At 37.5% G+C, this 23,361-nt stretch overlaps 2 protein-coding genes across 3 annotated transcripts; one reads left to right on the plus strand and one right to left on the minus strand.

Annotated features, from left to right (window-relative positions):
* The first annotated feature begins 74 nt into the window (after positions 1–74).
* On the plus strand, positions 75–5,064 carry LOC137953385 (protein trichome birefringence-like 12). The gene is made up of 5 exons (XM_068801119.1): positions 75–319; positions 405–1,366; positions 1,491–1,622; positions 4,329–4,578; positions 4,675–5,064. Exons 2-5 carry the CDS (start codon positions 831–833, stop codon positions 4,954–4,956), a joined length of 1,200 nt encoding a protein of 399 aa, XP_068657220.1. The 5' UTR covers positions 75–319; positions 405–830; the 3' UTR covers positions 4,957–5,064.
* Positions 5,065–11,789: 6,725 nt separating this feature from the next.
* LOC137953794 (dnaJ protein ERDJ2A-like) lies at positions 11,790–18,858 on the minus strand. 2 transcript variants are annotated; one of them, XM_068801307.1, is made up of 12 exons: positions 18,748–18,858; positions 18,566–18,619; positions 16,545–16,756; positions 16,365–16,460; positions 15,725–15,845; positions 15,526–15,632; positions 15,186–15,403; positions 13,712–13,889; positions 13,479–13,598; positions 13,283–13,369; positions 12,957–13,067; positions 11,790–12,793 (listed from the first exon to the last, which is right to left on the minus strand). In XM_068801307.1, the coding sequence occupies exons 3-12, from the start codon at positions 16,728–16,730 to the stop codon at positions 11,954–11,956; spliced, it is 2,064 nt and encodes a 687-aa protein (XP_068657408.1). In that variant the 5' UTR covers positions 16,731–16,756; positions 18,566–18,619; positions 18,748–18,858; the 3' UTR covers positions 11,790–11,953. The 2 variants fall into 2 exon arrangements, with proteins under 2 accessions (XP_068657408.1, XP_068657416.1); XM_068801315.1 differs by lacking the exon at positions 18,566–18,619.
* Between the last annotated feature and the right edge of the window lie 4,503 nt (positions 18,859–23,361).

Below are 23,361 nucleotides of genomic sequence, written 5' to 3' on the forward strand. Positions count from 1 at the left end.
TAAGAGAAAAACATCTCGACTAAAAGGTCATTATGCATTAATAACCATAATATCGATAAAGGAATGAACAAGGATGCAATAAGTATTATCCAATTTCGTTACATAATCGGATATGTGATCGGCGAAATGAAACAGAAAAATCTAAATCCAAATCCGTGTAGGAATTGAACTATCACAAACAATTTCAGTTCCTCGGACGTTCCGTTCCAATTTCCGTTCCTCGGACATACGATATCCGGATCTGCTTGAAATTTTCAGCCTCCGACGACGATCTTCCATTCTCTGCTAGAGCTCATCAACGGTGTCCTGCTACTACGAGGTCAGGATCCGGTGTTACGCTTTCGGTTCTATTTGCTGGGGAATTTTTTTTGAAGATGTCTTTTTTTTTTTTTTTCTCAATGCAGGTTTGTGCTCCCGTAACAGTGGTTGGGTAGAATACAAGAAAATTTATTAAAGCAAATACGTATTCCCTATTTCCCTGGGTCGATTGGATCTTGGTCCTTAAAGTTATGCGATTACCACCTTAGACAACTAAGATGAGAATGATCTGTTCGCGGGTTTGGTTCTGATAGTCATGCTCATTGTATTTTTTATGCAAAAATGAGTAACTTGCTTCCTAATTGAATTTATTCTTTTTTTCCAAACTTTTGCATTCCATTTTGTGGTGGTTTTTGTTCTCTATCACCATTAACTAACAGTGGTTTTGGTAGAGGCATCGGCTACCCAAATGGTTTCTGTTGTCAATTGGCAGACTTTTCTCTGAAATTAGCAGCTTCTTTGTTTGATTGCCTTTTCTTTTTCTTGTATCACTTCTCATTGAATATAGAGAAATGACATTGAAGCTATCTTCAAGTGTATTTCCCTGGTTGATCCTGCTGACCTGCATACTGCTGTATCTCTACACATCCATACTTTCCTTTTACTCTACTCCAAAACCCCCAATCTTCAGGTTCCGTAATATAAACGAATCGTCCACTTGCATTTTCTCTGAAGGACGCTGGATTCAAGATCCTAGTTATCAACCTATCTATGAGGCCAACTGCCCCTTTCACCGAAATGCATGGAACTGCTTAAGAAACAAAAGAGACAACATGAGAAATATCAATTCTTGGAGATGGATCCCAGATAACTGTTCTCTTTCACGAATTCACCCTGTAGACTTCTTGGATTTGATGAGAGACAAGAATATTGGGTTTGTCGGGGATTCTTTGAATGAAAATTTCTTGGTTTCCATTCTTTGTGTTCTTCACACAGCAGATGAAGGATCAAGAAAATGGAAGAGGAAAGGTGCATGGAGGGGAGGATACTTTCCAAAGTTCAATGTTACAATTGCTTATCATCGGGCCACTTTGCTTGCCAAATATGAGTAAGCGAATTGCTGTTTAGCCATATCTACTTCTTAGTTAAAATTTTATTTTGCTTTTAGCTTTTGTAAAATGTCGTGGTGATTAAATATGATGCATGCTCTTGCTCATAGCTGATATTTAAAGTTGGCAGCCTGCAAAATTTCCTGGCCAAGATGGAGTAAAGGGATTCTATCAAGTGGATGTGGATATACCTGCAAATGACTGGGTCAACGCTACAAAATTCTATGATGTGCTAGTCTTTAATACTGGGCATTGGTATTGCATGTTTTCCACCCTTCTAATTTTTAGTTTTTATTTTAAAGCAAACTGGTTAGAGTAGATTTTTTCTGATCTAACAAATGTTAATAGTTGTGGAAGTTTAGTTATGTGGTAGAGTTTAATACAGGGCATTGCTAAGTTAGTGTTGCATGTCTTCAACTACTCTCTCTATCTACTACAGTAATCTGCATTAAAGTTCAACTTTTACCTTATCTAGAAAATGTTAATAGTGTGAGTGCATGCGTGTGTGTGTGTGGTGGGGTGGGTGGAGAAAGGGTCAATTTTGATTTCATTGAGGGATTAGTTCACAGTTTACCCAATGGTTGCGACATTTTTTTAGTGTCTATGGAACAAAGAACCATTTGAGATCTGAACCTGTAGAAATCCAAAAACTCTCCGTAATGCCCCTTTTACTTCCTTGGATTGTGAGCCTAAAATCATCATAAGCTAAGCACTGATTTCTCAAAATCTTGTCAAAGAATCTACAGAGGCATCATAGAGAGGGACATCTTTGTGCCGCCCAGCTGAGGTAAGTGGGACCATTCTTAGCGCAGCAGATGCAGCCAACTCTCTCCAATCTTGTAATCATAGGCTCGAGGGAAAGATTAAATTTTTACCAATTTCCTACCTTAAAATAGAGATAATGGGCTGGTCATGTGGATAATCCACCTCTTGAGAGGAGCACCATCTAAGATTCCACTGTTCCTTTCCTTCAATAAACCCCTGATTATGCTTGAGCAATCAGCTATGAGTCCTTGGGGAAAGATTGGGAAGAACCTCTGGAAGCCTTCAATTGTTGCAATTTCTTGTAATCTTTGGAAAGAGCACAATAGAAGAACATTTGTAAAAAAGAAAAATACCATTGGTGGTGTCATTGAACCAGTCATGCATTCCACTCTGTTTTGGGCAAGTATATTTCATGAGTCTTCCCATCTTCCTACCTCTTTCACTAAAAATAATTGGAAAAAAGTAATCTTTTACTCCTTCCATCCAATTCCCATATTCATTTCTTGTTCCCAGCCCCTCTCTTGGTTCACTTAAATTAAACTTTGATGGTGCTCTTGTAGCAATGCTAGACTGGCTGGTGGAGGAGGGATTATTCGAACTTCTAGAGAGAACATTTTCTTGTTTTCTCTACTTCTTTTTGGCTTGTGTAATTCTACACTAGCAGAATTGAGAGCCCTTCTTCAGGGTTTGAGGCTTTATTCAGCCAACTTTGCTGTGTAGCTCATTGTTGATGGAGATTCTTCGGTTGTAATTAGTTGGATTCCAGGGGAAAAAATCTTCTCCAAGGAAATCTTTTATCGTATGTTAATGAGATTTTGAACATCTCCAGCACCTGGTGTGGTACCCCAAGAACTGCAAATGGGCTGGCAGATTCTTTGTTTAGGGACGTTGCTTCTAAGCAACATCTTGTTGTTGCCAACAGCTTTCCCATTTGATTTTGTATTTGTTTTGTTTGTTTGTATTTACTTTCAGTTGTTTTTCTTTTCCTTTGATGTAATCTCTCCTTTCATTGAGTTTCTTCAATGAAATATCTCTCATTGTTATCAACAGGAAGATAACAAAATTGCAACAATCAGTAGTTGTCACAAGATTCAACCAGTCCTTAACCATCAGCTAGTGAATAAGCAGCTAAAACTTATATGGGAAAGATGTGTGAGAGCAAATATGAATTTTGAATCTTCTCTGCACGTCACCCCATGCCAGAAAATTAAAGGAGCAACATGTGAAATAGGTTTTTTAACTGTTTTTTTTACAAATTTCTCGGCCCCATTATGTAGATTGCATTGTTGGTTCTTGACTTAAAGGCCTCTTTTTTAAAGAATGTCCAAGATAAGAGTTTGCCTCTGTGGCATATCACAGGAAGTAAGTGAATTTATAAGGTGCTGAGAATTTTCATGATGAAACACGTGGTAGCCTAAGGGGAGTATTCACCATCATGAAGGGAATCAAAGAAAGAGACTCTGATCAATTGATTAGAGGTTTTCCACTTCTACAACAGCTGGTCTTGCGCTACACAGCTATATAATGTTCTAGAAAGGAGAAGATTAGTAGGCTCAAAGGCCTCATCATCTCAAAGCTTCCGCAGTACATTTTGGTTCTTACTCAAGCAGCCAAATGCACAGATTGGCTGGCCTTATCAGATTAAGTGAGAATCAGACTGGATTTGGTGAACCAGGGCCAGGCCATAGGCTGGGTTCGGCCTTTAACTCAATGCAACAGGAGGTGATCTATAATGTGAGGTTCTAGGCTCATGTCTCACTAGGGATGGGGTTCTATGCTCCAAAAGAAAAAAGAAAAAAGATGAAAAGGCAGGCCACTGCTAAAGGGTTATCACCAAGAATATCCAACCAGAATCCAATTAAGGCCTCATTCGAGCATGGTGCAGGATAGCAGGCTGAAGTTATGCATGACCCTCCAAGTGGCTTTCCATATAGGATAACAAGATGGTATCCTGGTGGACGTATTTTTCAGGCAATAGAACTCCATGTTGTCCACATTTCCAGGACATTTAGGAACCTTGGGTCATTCACCTTTTCTTCAAAACACTACCCTCTTTGCTGCTTACCCATTCAAACCATTAGCGGCTTTCTCTCTCTCTTTCTTATTGACGGAATTATGCAGTGCATTCTCTTGGTAGATTTATTGTGGATGTTATTAGGAAAAATCATGTACTAAGAGTTACAAATTTGAATGCAGGTGGGGCTATGATAAATTTCCGGAAGAGACACCACTTGTTTTCTATGAGAAACGAAAGCCACTACTTCCACCTCTTAAAATATCCGATGGACTGCAAGTTGTTCTCAACAATATGGTTTCATATATAGAAAGAGAAGTTCCTCCCAGAACCCTCAAGTTGTGGCGCACCCAATCCCCAAGACATTTTTATGGTGGTGAATGGAATCAAAATGGCAGTTGCTTGTTTGATGAACCTCTTGACAAGAACCAGGTACAAGCTTTAACACTTACTTTCTCATGAAATGGAGATGAGTTGATATTGTTGATTCATTCAGTTATTGAGAACTTGATGATAATACTTGGGCAGCTGGATACGTGGTTCAACCCTAAAAATAGAGGAGTGAACAAAGAAGCAAGAGAAGTGAACAGTGTAATCCGAGAGGCATTAGAGGGTACAAGTATTAAGCTGCTGGATCTGACCCATTTGAGCGAGTTCAGAGCAGATGCTCACCCAGCAGTATGGTTAGGAAAGCAAGATGCAGTTGCAATTTGGGGCCAGGACTGCATGCACTGGTGCCTGCCTGGACTGCCGGATACATGGGTTGATATCTTGTCTCAATTAATTTTAAATAACTTGTCAAGGGGTTGATGCACAGAGATCCTTACTCATTCTAATATTCACTTGTAACATCTGTTTTCCCCCTCCATTTTGCTAGGGGACAGAGATCCTTAGTCATTTTAATATATAATTATTTATTTTGTTTAGAAATAATGAATCATTTCCTTGATTTACTGTAATACTATTATTTTAATTATACTATATAATTAAATTAATTTAAAGTAAAATAATAATAAATTAATTAGGAAAAATAGGAAGAGAAGAAAAAGAGACAATAAGATACAAGATGAAAAGATTCGAACGCCGTTCCGTTCTTCTTTCATCCTGTTTCCTGCGCCTCTTCAGGGACCAACGTCCGAATAAATTGCGAAAAACGAGGATGAAGAAAGGAGATAGGATCGTTTTGGTAAGAATGAGGAAAGATAGCTCCTCTTAGGTTCGTATCTTCCACGATAGCGAAATCAGCTAGCAGTAAGAAATTCTCTAATGTTCATCGAGTTTCTGAGTTTGAGACAGAATTTGGATTGAACGTTCGTTTTTCCCTTTCCTTTCAATGTCAATCGATCAATTTTTTGTTAGTTTCTTTCTGTTTTTTCTTCTTCTTGGTTCATTATAATGTTGTGGTTTGTCTTCGATATTGAAATTCTCGGACTGGGCGTTGGGCTTTGTTTTACAGATTTGTTTAGTGAACCTTGAGAAATTTGTGGACTGTTTATCTCACATGTTCGGTTCGTAGTTTTCTTTTTTTCTTTGCCTGAATTCGAAGAAAACGCCATTGAAGACTCTTCCAAGAACTTAATCCTTAAAGGCCCTGTTAAACAATTTCTTTAGTATTAATTCAATGAAGCCGTCTCTGTTTTCAGGCCTTTTTTGGTTGTTTTCTACTATGTTTTACTCAGGCTGTTAAAGAACTTTTGTATGTATATTGATGAACCATCAGGGAGTTCAAGAAAGGCAGGAAGAGTTTCTGGATAAGGTGTTGCAACTCTTTGGCTCGAATTACAGAGAGAAGGAGAAGAAGACCTGACGAGGATGATAGTAATCATCTATGCGTTTTGCCTCTTCTTTCTGCTTTTCTGCGTCTTTTTTGTGACATCCTTAAAGGAAGCGGAAAAGCGGAAGAAGAGGCAGAATGACGAGATGAATATTTTGGTGAGAAGGAGAAAGACAATGGTTCCGCCATGTTTTCCTGTTCTGCTTGAAATACCTTTGGTTCTTCTTGCTCGTTTTTTTATCTTTCAGTGGCTTTCCTCCAGGTTTAAACTTAAAATTCCAGACGTCACCCACCCCTATCACAGACGAGGAAATCTCATTATACCACTTACACCGTATCTGAAAAAATATGCTATACGTGCGCAATTGGGGGAAATTTTTGAAATAGATCGTGCTACTTCGAAATCTGAAGGCGTTTTTCGTAGCAGTAATGGGTTTCACTTTTGGACATTCTTCGTTTGTTTTGATCATTTTTTTCGGACACATTTGGCACTGTGCTAGAACCTTGTTCAGTGAGGATAGACACTATATATCTCCACATTGGTATTATATTATCCGCCTCAGCCCTCATGGATTTGTTCTTGGACTTTACCCGTAAAATGTCTTATATTAATAGTGTCTACACTTATATATTCAAAATCCTCCCCACTTCTAGTTAATATAGGATTTTGGTCGTATACCCAATAATCCTCCTCTCAAATAAAGGATTATCGGGTCTCCCCTCAAACAATCATCCATTCGTCCACTCTCTACCAACCCCAGATTTTCCACTTCAATGCATTGGAAACACACGCCTTACATGGAGTATGACCTGTCTCGAGAGTATGCTCTATCTAGATCGACTCCTCTTCACCGTGTTGGGACCAAGACACGTCCATGAAGAATCTGGAGTACACCACTTGTCCAATAGAGCACATCCACGGATCCCTTTACGATCTAATTCGTGGCCCACCACCTTCGTTCGATATTCAAATGATTCATCTGCCATGGCTAACTTCGGGGCATAACTCTGATACTATTTGTAAGGACTATGGACACTACCTATCTCCACATTGGTATGATATTGTCCACTTTGGGTTTAAGCCTTCATAGATTTGCTCTTGGGTTTTACCCTCAAAAGGTTTTATACCAATGGAGATAGTGTCCACATTTATATATCCATGATCCTCCCCACTTCTAGCTAATGTGGAACTTTGGTCGTATACACAACAATCCTCCCCTAGAACAAAGGACCACTGAGTCTCCCCTCAAACAATCATCCATCCGTCCACTCTCTACCAACCTGGATTTTTCACTCCAATGTGTTGGAAACATATGCCTTACATGGAGTACTATCTGTCTCGAGAGCATGCTCTATCCAGATCAACTCCTCTTCACCGTGTTGGGACTAGGACACGTCCATGAAGAATTCGGAGCACGCCACATGTCCAATAAAGTACATCCACGAATCCCTTTGTGATTTAATTTGAGGCCCACCACCTTCGTTCGACATTCAAAAGATTCATCCACCATGGCTAACTTCGGGGCATAACTTTAATATTATTTGTAAGGACTATGGACACTACCTATCTCCACATTTGTATGATGTTGTCCACTTTGCGTATAAGCCCTTATAGATTTGCTCTTGAGCTTTACCCTCAAAAGGTTTTATACCAATGGAGATAGTGTCTACACTTATATATTCATGATCCTCCCCACTTCTAGCCAATGTGGAACTTTGGTGGTATACCCAACAATCCTCCCCTAGAACAAATGACCACCAAGTCTCCCCTCAAACAATCATTCATTCGTCCACTCTCTACTAACCTAGATTATCCACTCCAATGCGTTGGAAGCACATACCTTACATGGACTACAACCTGTTTCAAGAGTTTGCTCTATCCAGATCAACTCCTCTTCATCATGTTGGGACCAGGACACGTCCATGAAGAATCTGGAACACACCACCTGTCCAATGGAGCTCATCCATGGATCCCATCAAGATCTAATTAAGACCCACCACCTTTGTTTGACATTTAGATGATTCATCCACCATGGCTAACTCTAAGACATATGCTCTGAGACAATTTGTAAAGACTATTGACATTATCTATCTCCACATTGGTATGATATTGTCCACTTTGGGCCAAAGCCATAATGGATTTTCTCTTGGGTTTTACCCCCCCCCCCCCCCCCCCCCCCCCCCAAAAGGCCTCATACCAATAGAGATAGTGTCTACACTTATATATTTATGATCCTCCCCACTTCTAGTCAATGTGGGACATTAGTCGTATACCTAACAGTATCGTTTAGATGGATTATACATGTGCAGCATATCATGTCTCACGAGTCACAATTGTACATTTGCATCAGACAGTCTTCCTTTCCAACAGAATTAAAGTCTATAATGGCAATTGAAACGAGCAATAATTTTTTTTTAATAAATAAACCATATTGACTACATACATATCTCATAGCTTTCAGTGTAATACTTATACTATAAGTCAAATCTTGTATTATTAAGAATGATTTGGAAAAATATTGTATATGCTAATTTGGCAAGTAGGACTCCTGGTGAACCAGAGAGACGCAGTCTCTGTGAAAGAGTTGCAAGCTTGGCAGCTCCACCACCACCTTCGCTCCTCTCAACCCATCCATGCAAACGGCGCAAATTTCTTTGTTCGTCTTCAATCTCTAAAGGAAAGCTTCCGCCGAGAAACAAGAATCTATGGGTTCATCATTACTGATCACCCTTGGCTCCTCTTCCACAAGCCTCTCGTGCACAACTATACGAATGCTGCATGTCCATGTCGTGGGGTTTTGCTCTAAAGAGAGAAGCTACTGAAAAACGTGGCAGTATGCTTCAGAGCAGAAGTTGAAACTGGAAAGAATGGAGGAGACGAACCGGATGTACCTATTATCCTGAGAAGGAGAAGATAGAACCTCACGATTCAAATAGAAGAATCTATCTACACTGAAAGTGCCTAATTGGTCCACAGTCGACTGGGATCTGTCCGGGGAAAGTGTATGGTGGATGAAGAAGATCACATTGGCGTTATTGCTGGTATTTGAAGGGGTGGGAGAAACGGATATGTGATCAGTAACTACACCATACGAGGAAGTCATCGTCTTGAGAGTGTGAGAGAGGAGGAGAATGTTGCGGAGTGATGTTCAAAACTAACAAGTGAGGAGTTGTGATCTTGTTTTTTATAAGAAAAAATTTGTAGAATCTAAATCCGAATCCTAGTATGAAAAGGACTATCAGAAACAAGTTCAGATCCTCGAAAATCCAATTCCAGTTCGCGGGACATTCGGATTTCAGATATCTATATATATGGAAACTGTGGGACCGGGAAATACGATATCCGGATCGAATCCAATAATGCATGTATCCAGTAATTATTTTTTTACCTGGATACTGTGAAGATTCAAATAAGAGGATTCATGAATGCCTTCATGAAAAAAATTTGACTTCTGGAGCTCCCACCTCTTCTGGCCGGCACGAGACCCAGAAGCCAAACTTGTCTTCAAAAAGGGATCTGGATCATTTATGGCCTTGCGGGAAAACCCGAGGTGAACGACTTTCGAGTAGGAAGACGAAAAAGTCAAAGAGGAAAATTATCTTGTACATAGGGAGGTTGTTTATGGAGAATGAGAGAAGGGATCGTTCGATGGTTTGCTTCTTGCCAGAGAGATTAGTGCAAGGGAGGTTGCTTCTGGCTTGTCGTGATACTGGATTTTCTGCATGAGTTAATGTTGGGTATACAACCAAAGTCCCACATTGACTAGAAGTGGGGAGGATCATGGATATATAAGTGTAGACACTATTTATATTGGTATGAGGCTTTTGGGGGGTAAAGCCCAAGAGAAAATCTATGAGGGTTTAGGTCCAAAGTGGACAATATCATACCAATGTGGAGATAGGTAGTGTCCATAATCCTTACAAATGGTATCAGAGTTATGCCCCAAAAATAGTCATGGTGGATGAATCATTTGAATGTTGAACGAAGGTGGTGGGCCATGAATTAAATCGCAAAGGGATCCGTGGATGTGCTCTATTGGACAGGTGGTGTGCTTCGGATTCTTCATGGACGTGTCTTGGTCTAAACATGGTGAAGATGAGTTGATCTGAATAGAGCATGCTCTCGAGACAGATGGTACTCCATGTAAGGCATGTGCTTCCAAAGCATTGGAGTGAAAAATTCGGGTTGGTAGAGAGTGGACGGATGGATGATTGTTTGAGGGGATGTTCGATAGTCTTTTGTTTTAAGGGAGAATTGTTAGGTATACGACCAAAGTTGCACATTGATTAGAAATGGGGAGGATCATGGATATATAAGTGTGGACATTATCTCTATTGGTATGAGGCATTTTGGGGGTAAAACCCAAGAGTAAATCCATGAGGGTTTAGGCCTAAAGTGGATAATATCATACTAATGTGGAGATAGGTAGTGTCTATAGACCTTATAATTGGTATCAAAGTTATGCCCCAAAGTTAACCATGGTGGATGAATCCTTTGAATGTCGAACGAAGGTGGTGGGTATTGAATTAGATCGCAAAGGAATCCGTAGATGTCCTCTATTGGATAGGTGGTATACTCTAGATTCTTCATGGACGTGTCCTGGTCCCAACACGATGAAGAAGAGTTGTTCTGGATAGAGCATGCTCTCGAGACTGGTGGTACTCCATGTAAGGCATGTGCCTCCTACGCATTAGAGTGGAAAATCCGGGTTGGTAGAGAGTGAACAAATAGATGATTATTTGAGGAGAGGCTCTGTGGTCCTTTGTTTGAGGGGAGGATTGCTGGGTATACGACCAAAGTCCCACATTGACTAAAAGTAGGGAGGATCATAGATATATAAGTGTGGATAATATCTCTATTGGCATGAAGCCTTTTAGGGGTGAAACCTAAGAGAAAATCCATGAGGGCTTATGCCTAAAGTGAACAATATCATACCAATGTGGAAATAGGTAGTGTCCATAGTCCTTACAGTTCAGCTATTGAGAAGATGTGTTTGTTCTATTTGTTCATCAAGGATCCTAAAATATCTCAAAATGTGTGAATAACAAAAAAAACATATTACCCATGTACTGGGAGTAAAGGGTCGTAAAGGTGGGTGGATTGCATAGGAGATTTAAATTGTTTCTCACCTGTTTTTCAAACAGATATGTCGAGTATCAAATCAAGCAGGACGACAAGAATGGAGTTCAGGGAAACCCCTTTGTTGGATTTGCAAAGAGAGTGCAGTTTTTCCTCCTTAAGTTCTACAGAGAGAAGACAGTGCATCACTCGGACAAACAATTTTAAAGGTGGCGTCTCCGTCCATTGTAGAAATAAAATAAACATAATCATCGATTGGCTGAAAATAAACTGTAAAAATATTAAATATGAAAATGGAACAAAAAAAGGTAAAAGAAAACATAAGAAAAAGGAAAAATAGAGAGAAATATATTTAATAAGAAAAATAAAAATGAAATAGAAGATATAGATTAAAAAAGTACAAATAGACAATTAATCAAATAAAAATAAAATAAAGAACAAAATAAAACTTAAAATAAAAGTAAAAATATTAAATAGTAAAATAGAGTAATATTATTAAATGTAAAAGTGAAAGGGAAAACAGGAAAAAATAAATTAACATAAAAGAACATATTTTAAAAATACATCTTAAAAATAAATTAAAAATATTAAATCTATCGTGTACCAGATAAAAGGTTTTAATAGCTTCCAGAGCAAAGAGATCTTCTGGGACAGAACACTGTCAGAGCAGCAGAGTTTCAGAAGGGAGTCGCAAAATGGAAGGGAGACAGGAGGGCTGGAACTTTGATCACTTGTAAAAAGAGAAGGTAGCAGATTAAGAGAAAATTTTCTAAAATGAAAATTGAGTAGTTAACCCACAATCATATACTAGGCTGTCTATTGGTTAAAATGTACATTTTATCCATATGTAAGTAATACGTAATAAAACAACAATGTATCACTTAAGGTGGCAGGTGCAATCCCCCACCAATTTTAAGAGAAAAAAAAGAACAAAACTGAGCCTGTAAAAAGGCTCAATCCTCTTCTGTGTCCGAACCTTCACTGCTTGAATCATCTTTCCTACTTGTGGTGCCATTTGCTGCTACCTTGTTCTTACCGTTATTTGTGACTTCTTTGTCATCCCCATCTTCACTATACTCACTCTCATAGTCATCATCATATTCTTCCTCCACATCTTCCTCTTCTTCTGCTCCATCCTCAACAGCGGCCCCTGCTTCTTCTGCAATCCCTCTCAGCCCTGATGCTCGGCTTCGTTTCAGAACTTTTATTTTAAAGCTCATCTTGCTGTCACAACCAATCCATGAATCACACAAGCAGTAGCAGGTTAAATTATAGCTACCCTCTGGCGGGGCCTGAAACTTACCAACCACCAGCCTCCATCCGTTTCTCACTTTCTCAACTGCTTCTCTGACTGCACAACTAACTTCCTTGACACTTGCACCAGAACCTTCTTTTGCTTCTTGGATTGCTTTTGAGGTGGCAGTAACTGCTGCTGCCTCATCCAAGAAGCTTACTCGTTGAGACATCCAAACATCATTTGCAGTGACGTCTGCAAGCAACAACCACAGGTTCTCTTCTTTGTGAAAAGGGTAATAAGGGGCATGAGGAAGGGCACCAGTCAGGCCATTATCACGTCTGAGATTGATCCAAGCATGCATTGTGACAATGTCACCTTCTTGAATGCCTTCTTCACCTTCAGTCTCACAAGAAATTTCCACCTTAATGGAGGGTACCATTTCAAGAACCTTCTCAATATCTAGCAACTCAGACGCAGAAAATCCAGCTGATTGAGTGAGCAGCTCTGCTCGCTCTTGTGGACTCATGTCTCGTAAGTCTTGCAACATGTGAACCTTCTGCAAGAACATGAAGGTAAAGTTGAGAAAAACAAATCAAAATGACCATCTAGTAGCACTGAGCACCAGCCAGCCTAACAATAACCACTATGCGAACAGGATTCTTGCACTATACAGAAGGCCAAGCAGGCAAGCAAAACATTTGTTATGACAGTGCACTCACCTTTCGTCCAATCTTCTTGACAACAGCCTCACTAAAATGTGGAAGCTGCAAAAAGGGAGCAAGACCTTCTGAGAATCCTCCAGCTGCCTTTCTAGCACTGAGCGGAACAGCCTGCATGTTGAAAGATTAGGCTAGCTCTATAGCATTGAGCATTCTATTTTATCCAGAACCAAGAAAAGTATTCCTGAACAATGCAAATAGTATGTATATATACAGACCGTCTGAGAGAGCAAAACAGAGCTTCAGTGTACAGGATCTAACATCCCAAAATGCAAGCTCACCAAACAATCTTAGACATAAACTAAAAGTTACAAATGCTTGTATACCTGAATGATACTTTGTGAAAGCTCAACAACTCCAATTGCCGGTCTCAGCCATCCATGGCCCTGAGGATTTCGTGGTATGACAGCCATCTGTACATTTTAAAAAGGAATATAAATTTGATGTCTAAAAGAATAAAAATAGCAAGCGCAGAGTCCAAGAAAACAAATAAGGAGCTGGATGAGCTTAAGACAAAGTAACCTTCATCAATTCTTCCAGAAGTCTAGGTGCAAGTTCAAGCACATGTCTGAAATCATTATGCAAAGTTGAAGATAAAGCTCCTGATTCACGTGTCAAGTGTGCAAGAATCAACAGTTCTGTCTGAAAACCATGAAGGAAATGAAAAATAATGAGTGAAAACACAATTCATCACAAATCCCCTAAAAAATAGATATTATGATCAAGTTGTAAGGAAAAGCCATCAAATTGATTACCTTGACTAAGGCTGGATGTTGTTTCCAGAACTTGTTCTGCTCCTGCTTAATGTTCTTAAGGTCCAAGTTCAATTCACTCCGTACCACCATGAACAGTTTCTGCAAGGGGTCAGCATCACTTCTACGAACTGGTATCTCCATATATTCAGCAGCCTTGATAAAGACATCCATGACCTTACTATACCATCAAGGTACAATCAGAATAAAGTACAACATAAAGCAAAGAAAACCAACACAAAGCAGACAAAAAATTGATTATCATGGGCATGAAGATATAAAGTAGATGAGAATACTGAACTTCCAAAAGCAGCAAGAGCGTTAGGTATCTGAAGTTAAACAACATTTTTCTTGTTAAAGGACATTGGATATTTCTTTCCTCATCAAGGGCCAAAACGTAATGCCTAGGGACTCCTCGCAATTAGCAGCTTCCCCCCCCCCCCCCCCCTCCCACTGGTGACACTTGAACCCAAGACCTCACACTATCACGGAAGCCAAAGGCCCTATTTGACATATTTTTAAGCAAGCAGACCCTAGAAATTTAATTTTTAGATGTCCTCTCCAGGAAGAATAACTAAAAATTGCAGAACACTGGATATTTCATACTACAAATCTGTGACTGGCGCCACAAAGGATTTTCTATACAGCATTGGGGTCATCATTCATCAGGCATATCATTTTAGTTTCTTCATCTATATCAGAATGCCTCTGTTTTCCATCATATAAATTAGCAACACTATGTGATTCTTCATCAGCCAACTAAAACTTATTCAGAGATGCCCCAAAAAATAGAATTCATCACTGACATGCTTAGAAAGAAAAGCTCCAGGTATTCAATCGAAGAAACAGCTGACCATTAGTGCATCACTGTCCTCATATTCATCATAAGGAGCATTGTCTTTGCTCACAGTATCTGCTTCTTTCAACTTAAGATTCTTTGATGCATGAAGGTTCTCCAGCCCCACCCCAACTTTACATCCCAAAGATATCAAACTCTTAAGTTAATGGAACCATCTCGCCATTTGTCAACTTATGTTACTATGAAGGAAGTTCAATGGGCAACCCATGCCCAGAAGATAGGGAAGACTCCTTGGTGACTGTTATCATGGGGAAATAATCTTGTCATCAAGGCCAATCAACAATCAAGCTCCACCAAGCTCAGCTCAATGAACAACAAATCAGGAACAAAAAGGAGATTAAATTGATGAGAACCATCAAGACACATAGAGCCGGTAGAGCCACCCAATATTTCTAGAAGTAATTGGAAAGAGCACAATTTGAGAATTTTAGAGAGGAAGATCTGTTCTATTCATATCATTGTTGAGGGGTTTCTATATGTATGGTCTTGGGTTAAGTATCAAATGTGTTTTGAGCATCTCGGGTTTACGGCTTTGTATCCAAATATTTAGAAAGATAACATACATAGATGGTCAAATTAAATATGACAAGAAAAATTTTAACGGGAAAGGTTCCACACCTTGGGGCCAAGGAAGGCTTCATGAAATAATAGTAAGTGGACAATGTTTGATGCATAACATAGTTCCCAGTATATTTAGATGATCTTGAAAGATAGATAACTGCCACTACCAAGGGCAGAAGAATACAGACTCCAACTATCCCAAGCAAAAGCAGTCCACCTGAAGCCCCATCAATATTTAGCAGAAACTGGGGCAGAGCTATACCCATTTGAAGCCCCTGGAAAAGAATGCAAATCAAACGCAAATTTTATGTCTGGCAAATAAGTGTGCCTTATTCCTTCCTTCCTTTTTTTCAATGAATTATCACCAACTCAATAAATAAATAAATTGTTCATTTACCTGTCTTCCATCGGGATGTCCATACTTTTCAAAATTCTCACGAGATATTGGATCTGTAAGAGCTTGATATGCCTTGGATATAAATTCCACGAAATATTTGTGAGCCTCTGGAAAAAAACTAATCATTTTTAGCAAAAAGAAATCCCATGACTTATTCAAATGCTATAAGTACATAGAGAAAAGGTAACAAATCCTAAACCTGGGTCAGGATTTTTATCAGGATGGTATTGAATGGAGAGTCTCCTATAAGCTTTCTTTATTTCAGAATCTGAAGCACCCGATTCCAGTCCAAGGATTGAAAATGGTTCGAATGGTTGAACCTAGAAAGCAAAAGAAAAACAGATTTTTAATGAGAAGAGACACTCTAGTGATCATCATAAACAGGCAACCACAAGCACCATTTTCAATTTCTGAATATCTCTAGACATCTCAACAGCCCATCATAAACTTAGGAAAAATAGGCTAGTCTTCCATTTAAACAGCAGAGAGTTATTGGGTTAGATTGGAATTCAATATGCTTGCTGCAGCTATACTGAGCTTACGGTTGGAACTCAATACAGAAACACATCTCGTGACATAATTTTTTTTCGCTTCCTTTGTGTGGGAAACACCAAAGGCCAGTAACTAGGCACCTTGGAACTACATGCAGAACAGTTTAGCCACAAAGAATAGTAGAATGAAAAAACAATATAGCAAAACAGAGATAAGACGACGTGATTGGACGACAGAAATAAATACACTAGGCAAATTGTTCACAAAATTACTTATGACAGGCCCCGGAAAGCCAAAGCAGTATAAGAATATTCATGAATAAATATATGGAGGATCTTCAGCATTACCTCGTGGCTGCTATGTTTAATATAATAAACCAGGAATGCCATGATGACCCAAAGCAGCACAAGAGTTAAGTTGCTGCAAGTAGAGAAATTTGAAATCTGCAAAATTACACCAAGAAATTTATCTGTTTTAATTGATTGAAATCTACCACAGAAGTTGCCTTTTTAAGCAAAGAAACTTACCCTCTTGAATATAGATTTCCGGTACTTTCCAGAGCGCAAACACAAGGAACACTGACAGTGGATACTCTTTGTCTTTTTTGAGGCAGCACGGCATAACTTTGCAATTGTATAAGGCACTAAAGAAAGTGCCATTATAGTCAAGATAAAGATAGGGAATAAGGAGCTGTTCTCTTCTGATGTTGCCATGGCTTAAAAGTTCTGTGTCGGCAGCACTGGAAGATAAAACACTGAATGAAGTAATGAAATGACTCATATTGAAAGTTCTATAGCACCTTCATTGTCAGTTTTACATGCCATTAACCAATACTGCCAAAATATCAAGATGTAACAATAATAAATGTAAAGAAATCCACAAATAAGAAGTTTCAACTTTGTTTACTATCTCAATTAAATTCAAGCAGAAATAATTTCAATTTTTTCAACCGCTAATACATAAGACTTCTCTGTATGAATCTTTGCATAAAAATAAAGGAAAAAGAAAAGTGGTCTCATTTATCAGCTAAAAAATCCTGTGATCAAATGTCTCATCAGTCAAAAACTCTTGCACCTCTGTATTCCACCTTGTGAACCACTATGCACAAACTAGTAAATGTGAAGCAACAAACGTGTACAAATCTAGAAAATGGAAAAGCCAAAAAGTAGATCAGGGTGCAAATATCGCATGATTACTGGACAGAACATGCATAAGCAATTTTTCGGACAAAGTAAAAATCATGCAATGTAAAGATTTATCCTACAATAACTCAAAATCTCATGTTCACACACTTAACGCTCTTTATGGGCGCGAGAGCTTGCAATGGTTTATGACTTACACATGCAAGGACTAGAGCAGTCACTGACCAAGTAAAAGAGCAGAAACAGAAAGCGAGTTCAAGCAACAAACTAAGATGAGGTACAAAACTGTTATGATGAGTGATGGGATTCAGAGCTGCAGATAAACTACTATATAAACTAGTAGAGAGATATAAAATGCAAACACATACTATTTTCGGGAAAAGACTGAAATGCAAGAAAGATTGTTCTACTTAAGCAAAATTTTAGACAAGAGTTTCCACTACCAAAAAAAGAAAATTAAAGTAAAAGAACATAGAGAGAGAGAGAGAGAGAGAGAGAGAGAGAGAGAGAGAGAGAGAGAGAGAGAGAGAGAGAGAGAGAGAGATCTAAGCCACTTTAGAAATTAAAGAGAGGGACTCTCCATGTTCAAAGATGAAGTTCAATGACTATCTTTTGTTCAAGAATGCACTAGAAAAGTTTATAGAGGCACATACCAAAAATCAGATTTTTTTCATTAAGAATAAGGAGGGCTTGGACAAAGATAAACATCACACTGCTCAGACACCATTTGGTGTTTTACCTTAATAAAATAACCTTCATGATACGAGGAAAGTGACACATTGTATACTATGACACAAGGAAGGAAGTGATATGTATCTCTCACTTCTAAGTGCCCAATATAATGGATCAGAACACCAGGCAAACAAGGACGAGAAGATGAAGGACAAAACTTCCAATTCATGTAAACAAAGAGCTAACTCCTGCTATAGGTCCAAGTCGTAGATAGAGTAGGGCTACATTGGGCAGACCGGCAGTTTAATGAGCCTTCGATGACATCAAACTGGACCCATTTATAACTGAGCATGCAACGGACTGGCTTCAAGAAATGTCAGATCAGAATGAAGGAAAAGAACCCAGATAGGAAATCCTAACATAGCAAGGACAAGGCTTAAATGATCATAATAATCAGCCAAACGCCATAGAGCTAAAATAAATGCCAAAATATGATGGGAAGGCATCCAATTTCTTCAACTTCATATAGAAAGAGATAAATAAACTTCTCATTATTAGAAATCGCAGCTACAGCTAATTTTTCCAATTAAACAAAGCACAAAAACGCTACAACCAGGAGAAGAAATTCAGGTACCAAACATGCAACAGGGAATGCAAATCAATACACTCAATTAAAAGATCTTAGCCACAAAAGCATTGGAAATAGTTCAAAATTTAGGTCGTAACAAATTTACCTAAATTTTCCTCAGAACCCCACAAAAAGAACCATCAACCTATTCCCAACGAATCTGTCATATGTTAATCCAAACATGCAGACAAACAGATCGAAATCAAAACGCGAGAGGTAATGAATGTTCATACAGGGATACACAGATCCGTGAAACAGAAAAAGGAAAAAACAGAGACGATCACTCACCAGTATGGAGTCGAGATAGAAGACGGGGAAGCGGTGTCGTGAATACAACCACTCGAGATGCGGAAATGTGCGGGATTTCTCGAGTGGAGAGAGTGAGGCACCTCGCATGGAAAAATCTCAGATTGGAAAAGAGGAATGAAATGAATGAACTTAAGAAGTACCTTCGAAACCTGAATCCCTTACAACTGGGCCGTGGAGTGGATCGTAATTGGGCTGAGCTATTAATGATCCTAAAAGGCCTAGTATCAGTTAAGGGATTTGGGCCAAACCTAAAATCTATAAAGAAAATATACAAAAATTAGTTTTTATTCACCAATATTATTACAATAAAAAGGCCATAGTGCTAGATTGGCACATGAAAGTCTAATTTAACTTGAAATGTGGGGAAAAGTTATGAAATAGACATTGTGATCATTGGAAAATGCTTTCTGATGCACCCTGATTTGAATGCAGAAGCTCTTGAAATGTTGCTTTCTTTTTTCCTGTCAACCTCCTATTTTCTAAATATTTACAGTCTAATGATTTACTCAGTCTATATCAAAGAGGGTGACACTAGTTGTTGTCTTTGGTCTTGTCTTTGCTTTGGGGGATTTTCTTCCCTCTGGGAGGTAGGAATAGGCATTTGAGGAGGACCCCTGCACCCTTATCCCCTAAATATGCTTTAATGTACTCTTCATATTGAAATAATAGGAAATTAAACCTTCAGCATTTCTTACTTTTACAAAGAGATCTCTCTCAAAAATTGACACTTGTTGAAAGGAAGCTAAGAGAAGAAGAGACAAAAACACTCTTAAATTAAAAAAACTGAAGAATCTTATAATGAACTTTCTTACTTGTTATTTATTTTGGAATTAGTATTTACTTGTTTATATATTATCTTCTTGTTGTGTCTTCCTTGGTAGTGTAAACACTACTCAGACTAGTGTCAATGATCGGATTTTCTTTGTGTACTGAAATAGTGATAATCACATGATGAGAGAGTTCTCGCATAGTTATTTTCTTTGTTTGTTCATCATGTCATACATATTGGTAATGAAATTAGTGAATCGCTCTTGAAGTGATTAAACTATTATATGGTCTTCTTTACTAGTACGGTTTGTTGTCTCAGCTCTTGATTTCTAGCTAAATCTGAACTTGAGTCTACATAATGTTATTCTAATTATACATATATAGGGGACAAGAGATGACTTCATGTTGTCATCACAATCGAACTTGCATCGAAAGAAGTCGAGCATACATATGATGATCTTACTATACTAATACTATTTTAGTTTAGAGTAACAATTTCAAATTTTCTAACAAATTTTTTAATTAATACAATTTTAGTTATATTATCAGTCAAAATTGATTGAAAAAAAAGTTATAAATGGAGAATGGAAAAGGGAAAGTTACACTAAAAATAAATGAAATTATCATAAACAATAAAGTCACTTATTATATGAAGAACAAATATTGCTCAGCTTGGACGAATTAAGAGAAGGGGAAAGAGATTAAATGCTCTACCCCAACCAAGGGCCTCTATTTATAGTTTTTAGAGAATGTTATAATATCCATAATACCCTTAGAGCTACAAGCTTTACATAAGATAATACACAATTAGACATGTTCCTCCTTGACTAATTGCATCATTGTGCCATCTTTATGAGAAATCTTCTTATTTGCCATGATGCTACCTCTCTTAGATGTTTGGGCCTTCCTTGGTCTTATGGGCTTGGGCCCATCTTCCAAGACTCTGGGGTTGGTGAGCAAACATCATAAACGTCCAACTTGCTGCAAATGGTGTATAGGATCTTCAATTATAAAGTGGTAGTCCATCATATCTTCCAATACTAACGGGTTCCATTAACCACAATGTGGTAGTATTATAATTATCCAAGTCTTTAGCTCTTATGTGTTAGTCTCAAGATCCCCATTGAGTAAATTATGATAATAACAAACACTTAAAACTACTTATTAAATATATTAAGTACAATTGGATAACTTAAAAAGCTCCAAATCACGTTGTGGTAGTACAATCGTCAAATCGACAAAGAAGCATGTGAACGATAAAGGCAACAAGTAGGTAAAATCAAAAAGTACATTGTCTAAATGATGCATCAACTACTGTTTGATTGGACAAGAAAGAGGAAGTTATCGAGGAGAGATAATCCTGGCCCACGTTCAAATGACCTAGGAGGATGCTCAATGCAGCAAGCAGTTCATAAGTAATCCGAATGAATCACGAAGAGAGAGAGAGAGATCTCCATTGGAGTCCATTCACATAAATATCTAATTCACATGTCCAATGAAAGCTAGGAGAAGAAAATAAGGAAACAAACACCACGGGAAAGACCATTTTGACAAAATACCCATCAATTGAATGCTTAGAGAGAAAAAAACTACAATTAGAATTCACTCGACAAAGTGTCCAAATAGTTAGACAAAAGAAGTTAAACACCCATGAGAGGGAAAAGGTACCATGACAAACCTTTTGTCTATGTCCAAGCAAAGGGGCATTTATTGACAACCCTTCAAATGGACATCAAGTGTCCAAACAACATATTATAGAAGAGCTATGGAAAGAGATTCAAACCCTAGATTAGACCAGGTCTCCAAAATTTATAAGTGACATAACTATGTGATTAGAACTTCAAGAAGAAAATTTTAAGTATTTTCTCAAAAAATTTACTCTAGATTTTATTAAGTTTTACATAAAGATAAAATGTTCATTTCTAAGCTCAATTTTTGAACATTGAAAATTTGTTTATTTAAGTAGTCTTCTTCCCAAACAATTGATCTCTTAACTCCTAAGATACAAAAAACCACTCATGAGCACTCTCAAACTTTGAAACTGAAATTAGAGATCAAGTTTGGGTTTTTGGAAAGATAATCCCCTCAAGAAACAAAAAGATAATCCCCCAAGAAACAAAGTATTTCCAAGCCATTCATTTGAAAGATTTAGGGCATGTTTGAAACCCACAAACAAGAAAAGAAAAGAAATGAGAGAGAAAGTTAATTTTTGTTGTTTGATAAGAGATAATCATTGAGAGAAAAGAAAATAAGAGAGAACATCACTTCCTCTCTTAGTTGATAAATTTTGTTTCACAAAATGATGAAATATGGGGAGAAAAGAAAAGAAATAGAAACTTGAGGGAAAATTTTAAAATATTATTAATTTTCTTTTCTTTTTCATTTTCCACTTGTATCCAAACAAGAGAAACTATATTTCACTTCCATTTTCTCTCTCATTTTCCATAGGCATTCAAACAATAGAAAATAAACTTCTTTTCTTTTCATTTGCTCTTTCTTTTTCTCTTCCCTTTCTTTTCTCTCCACTTTCTGTGTTCCAAACACAGCCTTAAAGTAAAAATTTCTAGATTACCCATCTTGTTTCTTGTAGTTTTAATCTTTATAATTTAAAGAAAAATGGTAGACAATAGAAGAATAAATGATTTTGAGGTGAGATTCTTGGATATTTACCATGTAAAAATAGGAAAATGATTTGTTGGTTTAATGCAGTGCTTCCAAATATGGCATTTCTCAAGCAATGCATGTGCAGGAGTTTAATTTTTTGTGCATATGTTTACTTTGTTTGATTACAAGTTTAGTCCCACATAGGTTAGTGTTGTACTTGCTCATTTCTATTTTTTTATAAATAGAGGCACATAGCACTCACATTGAGAGACCACCCCAACATCGTCAGAGATTGCCAAGCAAGAATATCAGTTGGGTAATATATTATCCCCTTTAGTTTTTTAGTCATGTGTAGAAAATTGGGATATTTTATTATTCCACATGTTTTTTCTTTGGGTTTTTTTCTATTATCCTCTGCCATTGTCATATTAGTGCTCCATGAATTTTTTTATTTTTGTCATAAATATTTTGTTCCATGGTACGAGATGATGTTTTATTAAGTCAAAGTCTTTTTCTTTGGATTTTGTGGAATTATACTTCTTTCGGTATCATTTTAGTTATATGCGATTTTTTATTCACAACATAAAAATTTTATTCCATCATACACCATGCATTTACTATAAGTTGAAGAAGTTGTAAACAATTCCATACATCTTAGATTGAAACCATGAGATCACCTACAACGTTGTCATCATCATATTCATCATCATCATCATCATTACCACTATCATTATTGTCACAGTTTTTTTTGTCAATTATGACTTCCTTTTAATCCTTTGATAACTCTAATGGTTCCTTCTTTAAATGCCACTGATACTCTATAAACATTATTCTTAGCCTTTACTTATTTCTTTCTAGTATCTCAATTAATGATAAGAAGAATCACAAAATATGCTCCAAATATTTAATTATTTCTTTGGACTATTTCTTATTTTCCTGTAACCCCTAATATTTGGATGTATTTATGTGAAATATCAATTTTTTATTATACAATTCTTTCAAATCAAATTTTCAATTTGATCCAATTCCAAGTTTTGTTAAAAAAATTATCCATTTTTTCATGTTTTAGCAAATATTTTATGTTTTTAAACATATATCACACAGGTTGGAAATCTATGAGGAAGACACAATTATATCATTCACTTATTTCTTTCCATTTTTAGCAAATGACAAATTTACCTAAGTAATGCACAAGAGTCATTTCTCTTGTATCACAATTAA

The sequence above is a fragment of the Aristolochia californica genome, unplaced genomic scaffold, assembly GCF_029961685.1.
Source record: "Aristolochia californica isolate CCGP_79_NKW_82.1479 unplaced genomic scaffold, dmAriCali1.0.hap1 SCAF_1, whole genome shotgun sequence".
NCBI classification, from domain to species: Eukaryota; Viridiplantae; Streptophyta; class Magnoliopsida; order Piperales; family Aristolochiaceae; genus Aristolochia; species Aristolochia californica.